Source organism: Littorina saxatilis, linkage group LG17 (assembly GCF_037325665.1).
Source record: "Littorina saxatilis isolate snail1 linkage group LG17, US_GU_Lsax_2.0, whole genome shotgun sequence".
In the NCBI taxonomy this organism is placed as follows: domain Eukaryota; kingdom Metazoa; phylum Mollusca; class Gastropoda; order Littorinimorpha; family Littorinidae; genus Littorina; species Littorina saxatilis.
The window spans coordinates 9,629,206-9,642,041 of record NC_090261.1 but is presented as its reverse complement, the minus strand read 5'-3'; the positions used below and the strand labels follow the sequence as shown (position 1 = coordinate 9,642,041).

The following is a 12,836-nucleotide window of genomic DNA, read 5'->3' as shown; positions in this document are numbered from 1 at the left end:
TTTGTCAACGGCCGGGGGTATGTCTCAAATGGTTTACAAAACGATTTAAATCTTCGAATGAAAAAAGCAGTTCTAACCTTATGGAACACACTTGCAATAGCATTTAATAGCATTACATATAACAGTTCGTTTGAATTGCTATTTAGCTCGCGAAAACCAAACACCAGATTTCGTGGTTTATCTAACCCCTAAGCCATCGTGAACCCGTGTGATCCACTTTCCTTTTTTCACAATATAGTCGTCAGTTTGTGATTTCAATGCGACTGGCTGTATCTGCAATAGCACGTTATTGTGTACCTCTGATTCTAAAACGCAACAAACGGCTGCGAGTCACACGAACCTGTGGACGGCGGCTGGCTTCAAAGAAAGCGAGCGCTATGCAGAAAAATCGTCTGCTTTGAGACACGACCTTTCGTTACCCTGCTTCCGGGTTATCTTTTTTCAAACTTTCAAAACTTCGAATTGTACTGATCTTGTCTTGATCAAAAAAAGAAATCTTTCATGATTTAAGAATGTTTGTGTTACAAGCTGTCAATTTATTATTTAGATTTTAAAAGTTAGTTCTAGCACCAAAACGAGGCGCCTGATTCTAGATCAGACGATCCACGAACATAAATTCTTTCAAAAATTCTCACTCTCGACGGAAAGCAGCCAGGATGTTCCCGTTCGGTGAGCGTTGAAATGGAAGGGTGTCTGTACTGTGTGTAAAAGCCTGACAGTATCTGTGATGGTTTACGGGAGGCTTACTGTGCCTTTAACATTCATTCTTGGAAAAGTTTCCGGAAGGACTAAAACATGAAAACCAATAAGTCATCAATAGAAAAACATTATTATTCTTCAGATTTATTTACGTTACATGGCGATGCACGTTTGCAAAAAGAATGGTGCATGTCCTTTGAGCAATGATACGTAGTCCTTAAAAAAAAGGACGGGCAGTCTCCTAAAAGTACTACAGTAAGCGTAGTACTTGTACTTCACCAGGGTACTCTTGGTACTATAGTACAAAGTACAAAGTACTCGTGTGTACCACACAGTACTATTGTACATGGTACATTTACGACAAAGTACCATAGTACAAAGTACTGTGTACTATAGTACACTAAGGTACATACTATAGTACATAGTACATTTACTGCAGTTTACTATAGTACAGGGTACATTTACTATTGTTTCATCGTGTGGTACTTTTTTACCTGGGCACCTCGAAGTGCGTAAAGGAAACCATGGTCCAGCTCCCTGGGGGACCCTTGACCTGTAGTCTGGAGCGGACGAAGACTCCGGCCCTCTCACCGCCGTGCTCTTTCCACCCGGGTGACTGGATGTAACCTGATGTCGAGGCGGAATTATGAGAGTGGAAAAGACCGGTACTAAAGGTTTCATGTATGGCGACCACAGACAGACAGACACACACACACACACACACACCACACACACACACACACACACACACACACACACACACACACACACACACACACACACACACACACACACACACACACACACACACTTACATCCATTTATATATATATATATACTAGATGAATACCCGCTTCGGCGGGTACGGCTTCGCCGGGAAGAAGTCGAGCCGAATACCCGGCTGCGCCGGGGACCCGGCTTTGCCGGGTGTACGCCGGCTTTGCCGGCGCACCCCACGAAGGAAGGGAGATAAACGCGCAAAACATTGGAGAAGAATAAAAATAGTATAACGGGAATATGGATTGAGCGTTGTCGACCGTGACCTTCTAAAAATAGAAACGGGAATATGGATTGACGCCACACAAAGGAAGGGAGATAAACGCTGAAAACACTGGAGAAGATAAGGAAGAGTTACTGGGAATGGATCCAGAGAAAAACCAAAATCGGTTCAGCGCTGCGCGCTGAGAGCACGTGTTGAAATATCTCATCGAGCAGGTTGTGTCCGGGGTCTACCTGAATATGCCCACCAATTTGAAACAGATCCATTGAGAACCTTGGGCGTGCATCGCGGACACACACACACACACACACACACACACACACACACACACACACACACACACAGACACAAGTCGTATATATATATATAGATATAGTAAAGATAGATATAAAAAGGGATTTAAGTGTGTCTGTCTGTCTGTGGTCGTCGTACCTCAGACATAACAAGAGGCAAGAACTAGATATTGTACATACGCACTGCCAAGGAGCCACAGATGACTGAGATGTGCACCTGGGTTTTGATTTCTCGATTTATGATTTCCTCTCTCAGATAATGAACTTGGGAGCCAAGAGAGAGTGCTGTACACAGGTGCGCCTCAGGGATGTGTGCTCTAACCTACTCTTTACATTTAGTCAAGTTTTGACTAAATGCTTTAACGTAGAGGGGGGATCGAGACGAGGGTCGTGGTGTATGTGTGTGAATAGAATAGAATAGAATAGAATAATGTTTATTGTCATGAACCAGTAAAGTTATTGACACAACAAACAACAAATAATAATAATGCATTATACAATGCTAAAACAATCCGTAACAAATTTGCCAAGACGAACTTGAACTTCGTCTTCTAAAAATAAGTTACTTGGATTTTTGTTAGCATATTTCATATTGATATGTGTGTGTGTGCGTGTGTGTGTGTGTGTGTGTGTGTGTGTGTGTGTGTGTGTGTGTGTGTGTGTGTGTGTGTGTGTGTGTGTGTGTGTGTGTCTGTGTGTGTGTCTGTGCGTGTGTGTGTGTAGAGCGATTCAGACCAAACTACTGGACCGATCTTTATGAAATTTGACATGAGAGTTCCTGGGAATGATATCCCCGGATATGTTTTCCTTTTTTCGATAAATACCTTTGATGACGTCATATCCGGCTTTTTGTAAAAAGTTGAGGCGGCACTATCACACCCTCATTTTTCAATCAAATTGATTGAAATTTTGGCCAAGCAATCTTCGACAAAGGCCGGATTTCGGTATTGCATTTCAGCTTGGTGGCTTAAAAATTAATTTATGACTTTGGTCATTAAAAATCTGAAAATTGTAAAAAAAATGATTTGTTTTTAAAACGATCCAAATTTACGTTCATCTTATTTTTCATCATTTTCTGATTCCAAAAACATATAAATATGTTATATTCGGATTAAAAACAAGCTCTGAAAATTAAAAATATAAAAATTATTATTAAAATAAAATTTCCGAAATCGATTTAAAAACAATTTCATCTTATTCCTTGTGGGTTCCTGATTCCAAAACCATATTGATGTGATATGTTTGGATTAAAAACACGCTCAGAAAGTTCAAAAGAATAGAGATAAAGAAAAGCGTGCTATCCTTCTCAGCGCAACTACTACCCCGCTCTTCTTGTCAATTTCACTTGCCTTTGCATCGAGCGGTGGACTGACGATGCTACGAGTATACGCTCTTGCTGTAAAAATGCAGTGAGTTCAGTTTCATTCTGTTAGTTGGACAGCTTGACTAAATGTTGTAATTTCGCCTCACGCGACTTGTTTTACATTTAGTCAGGTTTTGACTAAATGTTTTAACATAGAGGGGGAATCGAAACGATGGTCGTGGTGTATTTGTGTGTGTGTGTGTGTGTGTGTGTGTGTGTGTGTGTGTGTGTGTGTGTGTGTGTAGTGGGTAGTGTGTGTGTGTGTGTGTGTGTGTGTGTGTGTGTGTGTGTGTGTGGAGCGATTCAGAGTAAACTACTGGACCGATCTTTATGAAATTTTACATGAGAATTCCTGGGAATGATATCCCCAGATGTTTTTTTCCTTTTTGTCGATAAATGTCTATGATGACGTCATATCCAGCATTTGAGGCGGCACTGTCACACTTTCATTTTTCAATGAAATTGATTGACATTTTGGTCATGCAATCTTCGACGAAGGCCACATTTTGGTATTGTATTTGAGCTTGAAGGCTTAAAAATTAGTTTAGGACTTTGGTCATTAAAAATCTGAAAATTGTAATTAAAATTATTTTTGTATAAAACGATCTGAAAACAATTTCGTCTTCTTCTTTATTATTTTCTAATCCCCAAAAACATATAATTATGTTATAATCGGATTAAAAACAAACTCTGAAAATGAAAAAATAAGAAAAATATGATGAAAATTAAATTTCCGAAATCGATTTAAAATCAATTTCATATTATTCCTTGTCGGTTCCTGATTCCAAAAACATATAGATATGATATGTTCGGATTAAAAACAAGCTCAGAAAGTTAAAAAGAATAGAGATACAGAAAAGCGTCCTATCCTGCTCAGCGCAACCACTACTGCGCTATTCTGGCTAGTAAATTTCACTGTCTCTGCCACGAGCGGTGGACTGACGATGCTACGAGTATACGGTCTTGGTGAAAAAAATGCAGTGCGTTTAGTTTCATTCTGTGAGACGACAGTTTGACTAAATGTTGTATTTTCGCCTTACGCGACTTGTTTTGGTTTAAACTGACCATATGAGGCTCCATGACGCCGTCATTAGGTAACAAGAAAATTTGCTGATTCAATTCAGCAGGTTCCCAGACGTTCCTTCATGTAATTTTTAGGTGAATGGTCAAAGTGGTTTCTTGCACACACTCAGTCATCTTGCACAACAATGCAACACAAAGGAACTTAGTCGATAAATATCGACAGGGGGCCGACAAATGGTTTAAATGTGAAATGTGTGTATATGGGTGTGGGTCTGAAACAAACAAACAAACAAACAAACCATGTGAACCCCAAAGTCATGCGCCCACACGAACACACACACACACACCCACGCGCGGGCGCTGTAGAACACACACATAATATAGTAACAAGAAAAATTTTCATTCAAAATGAACAGCGTCGATGCAATGTCCACCAAAGATTTATTTTGGGAAGTGTTAAAAGGTTAGGGTCAAAAGTTAATGAATTGCATGTTGCAGTTGGACAGAAATGAACAGGTGTTAATTGATAAACACATTGATAATGGCTTTTGAGAAAATCAATCAATTCTGCAAAGGAATTAACTTGATGACATCAAAACTGCAGCGCCATTTGAAGAATGGTTACCATTTCTGTTTCTTTGATGGGAATCAAACAAATAAAAACATTGACTATCCAAGTTACCATGAATGGCAATAGTTGACTCCTGAAAAGTAGCAAGGATATAATTTGAGACGATAAACGCCTGATGCAATCTCTCCTCAAGGTCAGTCAACTCAAAACCTTCATCATTCGCAACATCAGTAGGCAACACAGCGGGATTCGTATGTCCAGAAATCATGTCGAAAAAATATTCCATTTCAAAAGCATGTCCAACCACAGTTGTTGGCAAGTCTTCGTGTCCGAGGTAGCCTTCAGTGTGTGTATATGTATTCATGTGACAGAGAGCTTGACCTCATTCTTCAATCCTCTCTCTCTCTTCTTTCTCATTCGAACGCACACACGCAAGAACGTAGCCTATACGCACGCATGCACGCGCACGCACACACACACACCGCACACACACACCCCGCTGACGCACAAACCACGCACACACACACTGACTGTCGGCAAGCATCTCTTTTTATATTTAGTCAAGTTTTGACTAAATATTTTAACATCGAGGGGGAATCGAAACGAGGGTCGTGGTGTATGTGTGTGTGTGTGTGTGTGCGTGCGTGCGTGTAGAGCGATTCAGACCAAACTACTGGGCCGATCTTTATGAAATTTTACATGAGAGTTCCTGGGATTGATATCCCCGAACGTTTTTCTCCTTTTTTCGATAAATGTCTTTGATGACGTCATATCCGGCTTTTCGTGAAAGTTGAGGCGGCACTGTCACGCCCTCATTTTTCAACCAAATTGGTTGAAATTTTGGTCAAGTAATCTTCGACGAAGCCCGGGGTTCGGTATTGCATTTCAGCTTGGTGGCTTAAAAATTAATTAATGACTTTGGTCATTAAAAATCTGAAAATTGTAAAAAAAAATAAAAATTTATAAAACGATTCAAATGTACGTTTATCTTATTCTCCATCATTTGCTGATTCCAAAAACATATAAATATGTTATATTCGGATTAAAAACAAGCTCTGAAAATTAAATATATAAAAATTATTATCAAAATTAAATTGTCCAAATCAATTTCAAAACACTTTCATCTTATTCCTTGTTGGTTCCTGATTCCAAAAACATATAGATATGATATGTTTGGATTAAAAACACGCTCAGAAAGTTAAAACAAAGAGAGGTACAGAAAAGCGTGCTATCCTTCTTAGCGCAACTACTACCCCGCTCTTCTTGTCAATTTCACTGCCTTTGCCATGAGCGGTGGACTGACGATGCTACGAGTATACGGTCTTGCTGAAAAATGGCAGCTACTTGACTAAATATTGTATTTTCGCCTTACGCGACTTGTTGTTATATTTAGTCAAGTTTTGACTAAATATTTTAACATCGAGGGGGAATCGAAACGAGGGTCGTGGTGTATGTGCGTGCGTGTGTGTGTGTGTCTGTGTGTGTGTGTAGAGCGATTCAGACTAAACTACTGGACCGATCTTTATGAAATTTGACATGAGAGTTCCTGGGTATGAAATCCCCGAACGTTTTTTTCATTTTTTGGATAAATGTCTTTGATGACGTCATATCCGGCTTTTCGTGAAAGTTGAGGCGGCACTGTCACGCCCTCATTTTTCAACCAAATTGATTGAAATTTTGGTCAAGCAATCTTCGACGAAGCCCGGACTTCGGTATTGCATTTCAGCTTGGTGGCTTAAAAATTAATTAATGACTTTGGTCATTAAAAATCTGAAAATTGTAAAAAAAAACCAAAAATTTATAAAACGATCCAAATTTACGTTTATCTTATTCTCCATCATTTGCTGATTCCAAAAACATATAAATATATTATATTCAGATTAAAAACAAGCTCTGAAAATTAAATATATAAAAATTATTATCAAAATTAAATTGTCCAAATCAATTTAAAAACACTTTCATCTTATTCCTTGTCGGTTCCTGATTCCAAAAACATATAGATATGATATGTTTGGATTAAAAACACGCTCAGAAAGTTAAAACAAAGAGAGGTACAGAAAAGCGTGCTATCCTTCTTAGCGCAACTACTACCCCGCTCTTCTTGTCAATTTCACTGCCTTTGCCATGAGCGGTGGACTGACGATGCTACGAGTATACGGTTTTCTGTATCTGTATCTGTATCTGTCTGTTACGCTGCACTTGTAGAACAAGTCATCCAGATGTCTGGCATTGTTGCAGCGGAGTGGGGGGTGCGCAGCTAGTTCTTTATCGTCGTCTGGCTACTGCCAGCGCCGACTTGAAGGTCTCGGTCGATGCCGAGGTTACAGTTTCTTCATCTAATTGGTTCCAGGCCACTACAGTCTTTGGGAAAAATGGCATTGCGTTCACTTTCATTCTGTGAGTTCGACAGCTACTTGACTAAATATTGTATTTTCGCCTTACGCGACTTGTTTTCTTTACCTTTGTTTATTGTGTTTTCGATATTTGTGTTTATTTTTTGCTTGACTTATCTGTTTTATTTTAATGTTTGCTATCCACATCGTGTGGTAAATGTTTCTTCTCAGTCTCCGAGTCAGTTTAGTTTCTGCACGCTGCTTTGGTACTCCTTGTTTTTCTAACTGGTGTATTGTGCGCGATTTGCGGATTTATTTTTATTCCTTTCATATGCTGTTGAAGTGTTGTGGGTGTTATAGGCTCCGAGCGATGACGTCACGTTTCTAACCCTAACAGAACGCGTCCGCCATTTTGGGAAGCTTCCGCCTTAGCGTCACTCTCTCCGTCTTTGTGCACTTTTGATTCCGCCGTTCTCGTCAATTATACCACATCTGTATGAAGTGTGTGTGGAGGGGGGAGGGGGGTATTTATAAACAAAACCACTTGATGCCATGAGGACAGAAATTTGGGAAAAAGAATAAAGTCTGCAAACCGCAAACTTAGCACAACTACAATAGAACAGGATGAGTGAGTGATCAGGGTGAATGAGTTAGTTAAACTGTGACTGAATATCTATTGATTGATTGATATTAAAGTGAACATTAGGGGGGAGGGGGGTTAGAAATGCACAATTGTGCACTCGCCTTGATGTAAGGAACATTACTGCAGTCTCCAACAGCTTCAAAGTGGGTTAGACAGGCTCTTGATAAAGACTGAGGCAAAATGTGCAAAATCACACATTGTCTTGTAAGAAGGAAAAATCTTCATTTGTCACCTTTCTGCACTTTTTTGACTTTGAGTGCATAGCCACAATGGTCACAGACAAGATGCATCAAACAGATTTCAAAAAGACCCCAAACTGAACTTGTTATGACTATTTGTAACCCCTCTCTAAACAGCGTGTGTGGTTTGTGTGTGTGGTGTGTGTGAAAGTGGTACAGTTTGTGTCTGTTTTCATAAAAACCTGCCTATGGCTTCATTGGGAAAAAAGTGTGTTTTTCAGAAACCCCAATAAGCATGCATTTTTTTCACAAAGATTTTTTTGTAATTCATTTGAATACCACTTTTACCAGTGGCATGTTATGAAAACATTCAAAAGAAAATGCACACATACAAAGCTATATACAATGTCATTCACAGCTGCACTGATACCAACACATCCACACAAGTTAAGAGTTCTTCAACATGAACAGAAAATCAGCTTTCAAAATTTATTTTCATTCTTAGTATTATTTACATCAATCCGTTTTACAATACAATACAATATACTTTAATGTCCGTACGGAAAATTTGTCTACAACTGATCGCAACACATACACATTACATAAGAATACACATATCAACTAGGCCACATTAAAACAGATGAGTAAAACTATAGATTTCACACACGGAGCACCTTAGCAAATCTTACACTTCACTAATACATCAGGTATTGCACAAGCTCATGACAATATAAAAGAGTGAGAGATGAACCGATAAGAACAAAATGATAAACGAATCCAGCACTAAAATCCCCCCACAAATAAAAGACCTATCTCAACAAGTAGATAAAGAGCATTAGTAAATTTAAAGAGTAGCGTCGTAAGTATTGGTACTGATAAAGATCACATCAATAACACTAAAAGTAAAACAATAGACACCATAATACTATACTAAAACTAGCAACCATACACACACATCCACACACCCCCTCCCACCCCCTCCCACACCGGCACACATAAATGTTTACAAATTGCATTTGCTTACAAATGCAAATTTATAATTAGTGACTCGCACAGTAAGATTAATTTACCATGAGATTTGTCAACAACTTCAAAGCTTTGCTTTAAAATAAAGGTAGCAACACAGATGTATCGCCGACTCTTGTATCTTATATAGGCCTACTATGGTTTTGTCTACATTCACTACACTGCCTTCGAGTTCAATTCTAACTGACACGTCACTTCCAGGTGAAACATACGACGTGACATTCTTGTCTGCATTGCCTGGAGCTGCTTCATGCTCTGCAGAGTTCACCCTAGGGATTTACCACACTTGGGCTCATGTTGGTCAAGGCGCAACAGACAAACACAATCTTGTCCAAGAATGTCACATCTTCCCCCTCACATGGAAGCAACATGTCAATTGGAATGGTATCTGTTATTATACTGTATTTCCCCCCAAGGTTTCCAATGACTCGCTCGACATGGATGCGCAAGTGCGCAAGTTTCCTTGTTTCTTCTATAGACCTTGCTTCCATCTGACACTTCCCCCGAGTAAATGCTGGTATTTTTACCTCGGCACACATCAAACCGACACTCTCTTTAATATCAAACCCCCTGTCCGCAAGAACCAAGTCACCAGGCAATAGCTTGTCCAGGAAGCCACATTCCTCTGTAATATGACGATCCGTTGTCCTCCCCCCCCAACCCTTGGAAATGAAAGAAATCTGTCCGTTAGGTGTAATGCCAATGAGATGTTTGATTGTGTTGTTGTGTTTGTAGTTTGAAAAAGTAGCAGCTTTGGCATACAAATTTGATGGTCTCTCAATAAAAATTTCAAAACAGTCAATGATCACAGCCACTTTGTTCCCAAACGTCTCCACAAACTGATGTGGCATACACGCCCGCAAACACTCGCGTCCTGGCCATGGTACAAATGGTGTCATCTGCGTGTACATAACACTAAGAGTATCCTTGAACCCACTGGCTATCGTAGTTCTGTGGATGCCAAACAAGTACGCAATATGCAACACAGGCAGTTTCAGGCGCAGACGCATAAATACCACAATCAGAAGCTGGAAAGGTGACAGCAAGCGCCCCTGAGGGAGATGAGGGGACAGATAGTTCAGCAGAACTAGAAGAGTCGCATAACTTGGTAAACCAGTATAAAAACGTACTTTCTCGTTGTCTCCTTGAAACGACTCTTCAACGATCTCCCTGCTTGCTAACTTTTTCTTGAGCTCTCTATTCTCTTCCAACAGTCTGTTGATCTCTCCTCTCATCATGTCTCGCTCCTGTTCTAACTGAGTTACCTCCTCTCTCAGCCTGGTGTTTTCCCCATCTTCCATCTCTTCATGATGACTATCATCTTCTGCATGCACGTCACCACCTTCTGCTTCTCCGTTGTCTATCATGACAGCTTCAGTGGCCTCCTGTAGCAGCTGTTTTGTTGCGGCTCTGTTCTTCTGTCGCCCATGACGCCCTGTGTCGGTGGTCTTCATCTCGCTGTGTCCAAGAAGGAGTGAAGGTGCCCAGTCGGGGTCAGTTTCCATCATCTCGTATGATGGCTTACCTGCAAAACAGAAAATAAACTACATGTAGATTAAACCTGTATCTAATTTCATTCTAATGAATAATGAAAGTATTTACAATTTAGAAAGTCTGCAAATTTCTGAAGTCCTCTCTGTACATAGTCTGAAACTGATTTCTGTTCTGCACTTCAGTAAAGGCATTTATTTACTGTCACTGTGTCAGTTGTTACTCCTTGCACTGACATGACAATCTGGTCTGTCACATTGTGCACATCAGTACCTAAGTCAGTAGGTGACGAGTGGTTCAGTGTGCACATCTGAGCAACTTTACATGAGAAAACAACAACATTACAATATTATAGTTACAGTGTCATTGAACAAAAAAGCAAAACTGTTCGTACCTGAGTGAAAATGCTGTGAGCAGACGCGCATTGCTGAGGAACTCCTCTCGAAAGTGATGTTTGTTCGCCTGATCGCTGAAATCCACGCTCTTCTTCTACGCTTTGTGACATCTTCAACTTTTGGTCCTTCGTGCGATTTAACTTTCGGAATTCTGAAAAACCGTATTCCGTGTTCAAGCTTTTCTCCCTTAGAATTATGGGACGACACCGTGCAATGCAACATACAGCAACGCTTGCCTGGAGCCATTTTTGACTGATCGCCTGCGCGAAGCGTGTGTTTACGTTCATCGGCTTCCCAAAATGGCTGCCGCGGAATGTGTGACGTCACGCGCTCGGAACCTATTGTCTGTAGGCCTATATGCTATGTTGCGTCTGTGTATGCCTACAAGAATTTGCATTCGCTCTCTGCCAGTACAAGTCCAAACTTTATTGGGTGTAATGTGCCTGTGGTCTGCTCGCAGTCGAGCACAGATAGTTTTCAAACATTCCTCCAGTGAGCCTCCGCGCGCTGCGACCTGAGTAAAGTGCTTCTTTGGTCTCTGGCAACGTTGAACTGCGCTGATATGCCCAGCGACGTGCGGACAAAGTGATATCGCCCCGCTGGCTATTTTTACCGCTGGCCTCGATCGGGCTTTGCCAAATGGCGCTGCCCATGGTCAACCTCGATACTAGTTCCGGTTCCGGAATGTCACCGTTCACACAGGCAAATGCCTCCGCATAACCCAGACCTCTGGGTCTGGGAATAACCTTTAACCTTTAACACATTGTTCTTTGGTATGGTACCCTAGGGGTGAGGGAAAGAGCAAAACTGGCACGCATCATCAACACGGCAGGAACGATTTTTGGCATCAAACAAACACCACTGACAAATTGTACATCACCGCAGTCAAACGCAAAGCCATCAGCATCACTCAAGACACGCAGTAGTACATTTTGCACACACTTTCATCTATTCTTATCCTTATTGGAATACGATTCTAGAAGTTTGTGAGAGAGGGGAGATCAGAAACACCCGGGTACTGACTGCTAGTTATTTTAATTTCCCTGCCTTCAGTTGTTTTCAAAATGCTAATTGAGTAAGCATGAAAATACATGTTTGTAGGGGGAAACTCTTATTTGTGAAATGGTCTGAAATGTCCTTCCATGTAAATGTCTAGGGAATTAGGTCTTCCAATGTGAGTTGAGGACATCACAGAGAGAGGAAGTCAAACATCTGATCAACGAAATATCACACACATAGCTATCCAGCAAATACAAAGATCTGTTCAGAAACCGCCCCCACCCCCCACCCCCCACCCCCCCCCCCCCCCAGAGAGAGAGAGAGAGAGAGAGAGAGAGAGAGAGAGAGAGAGAGAGAGAGAGAGAGAGAGAGAGAGAGAGAGAGAGAGAGAGAGAGACGTTAAAACAAGACCAGAGAATGAATTTGAGAGACACACAGACACACAGACAGACGGACAGACAGAGAGTTAATTGTGTTTATTTGATAAAGACTAGTAACAGATTTTCATAGAGGGGTTAACCCTATTCAGGACCGATTTGATCTTTCAGGTTAGTGGTACCTTTGGTGTCAGAGAGGGGGATGTGCTCGAGTTTCGTGGGCGACTGCACGTAGAACCAGAACAAGAACTTGTTCACAACTGTTGGGTCTCTCACCACTAATCTGACAGCTATGTTAGATGTATCAATAACTTCCACCCGTTCAGCTGTCGTGTTCCCATACTGTCCACAAATTGTCAAGACTTTCGGCACTGACGAAGTATTAGACGTTTTTGAGATTTCCTGTATAATGACATGATTTGCAACTGTTTTGCAGTCGGCGTA

The 12,836-nt window shown here is 40.9% G+C and overlaps 1 protein-coding gene across 1 annotated transcript; it reads right to left on the bottom strand.

Annotated features, from left to right (window-relative positions):
* Positions 1-7,775: 7,775 nt before the first annotated feature.
* Positions 7,776-11,344, bottom strand: LOC138952177 (uncharacterized). Its single transcript, XM_070323776.1, has 2 exons — positions 11,016-11,344; positions 7,776-10,655 (listed from the first exon to the last, which is right to left on the bottom strand). The coding sequence occupies exons 1-2, from the start codon at positions 11,260-11,262 to the stop codon at positions 9,400-9,402; spliced, it is 1,503 nt and encodes a 500-aa protein (XP_070179877.1). The 5' UTR covers positions 11,263-11,344; the 3' UTR covers positions 7,776-9,399.
* Between the last annotated feature and the right edge of the window lie 1,492 nt (positions 11,345-12,836).

What these genes read in the sequence shown, in the direction of transcription:
- LOC138952177 (XM_070323776.1), bottom strand. Translation starts at nt 11,262, where the DNA reads ATGGCTCCAGGCAAGCGTTGCTGTATGTTGCATTGCACGGTGTCGTCC. An exon ending in CTCACAGCATTTTCACTCAG is followed by an intron (nt 10,656 to 11,015) that starts GTACGAACAGTT and finishes TCTGTTTTGCAG; the next exon opens with GTAAGCCATCATACGAGATG.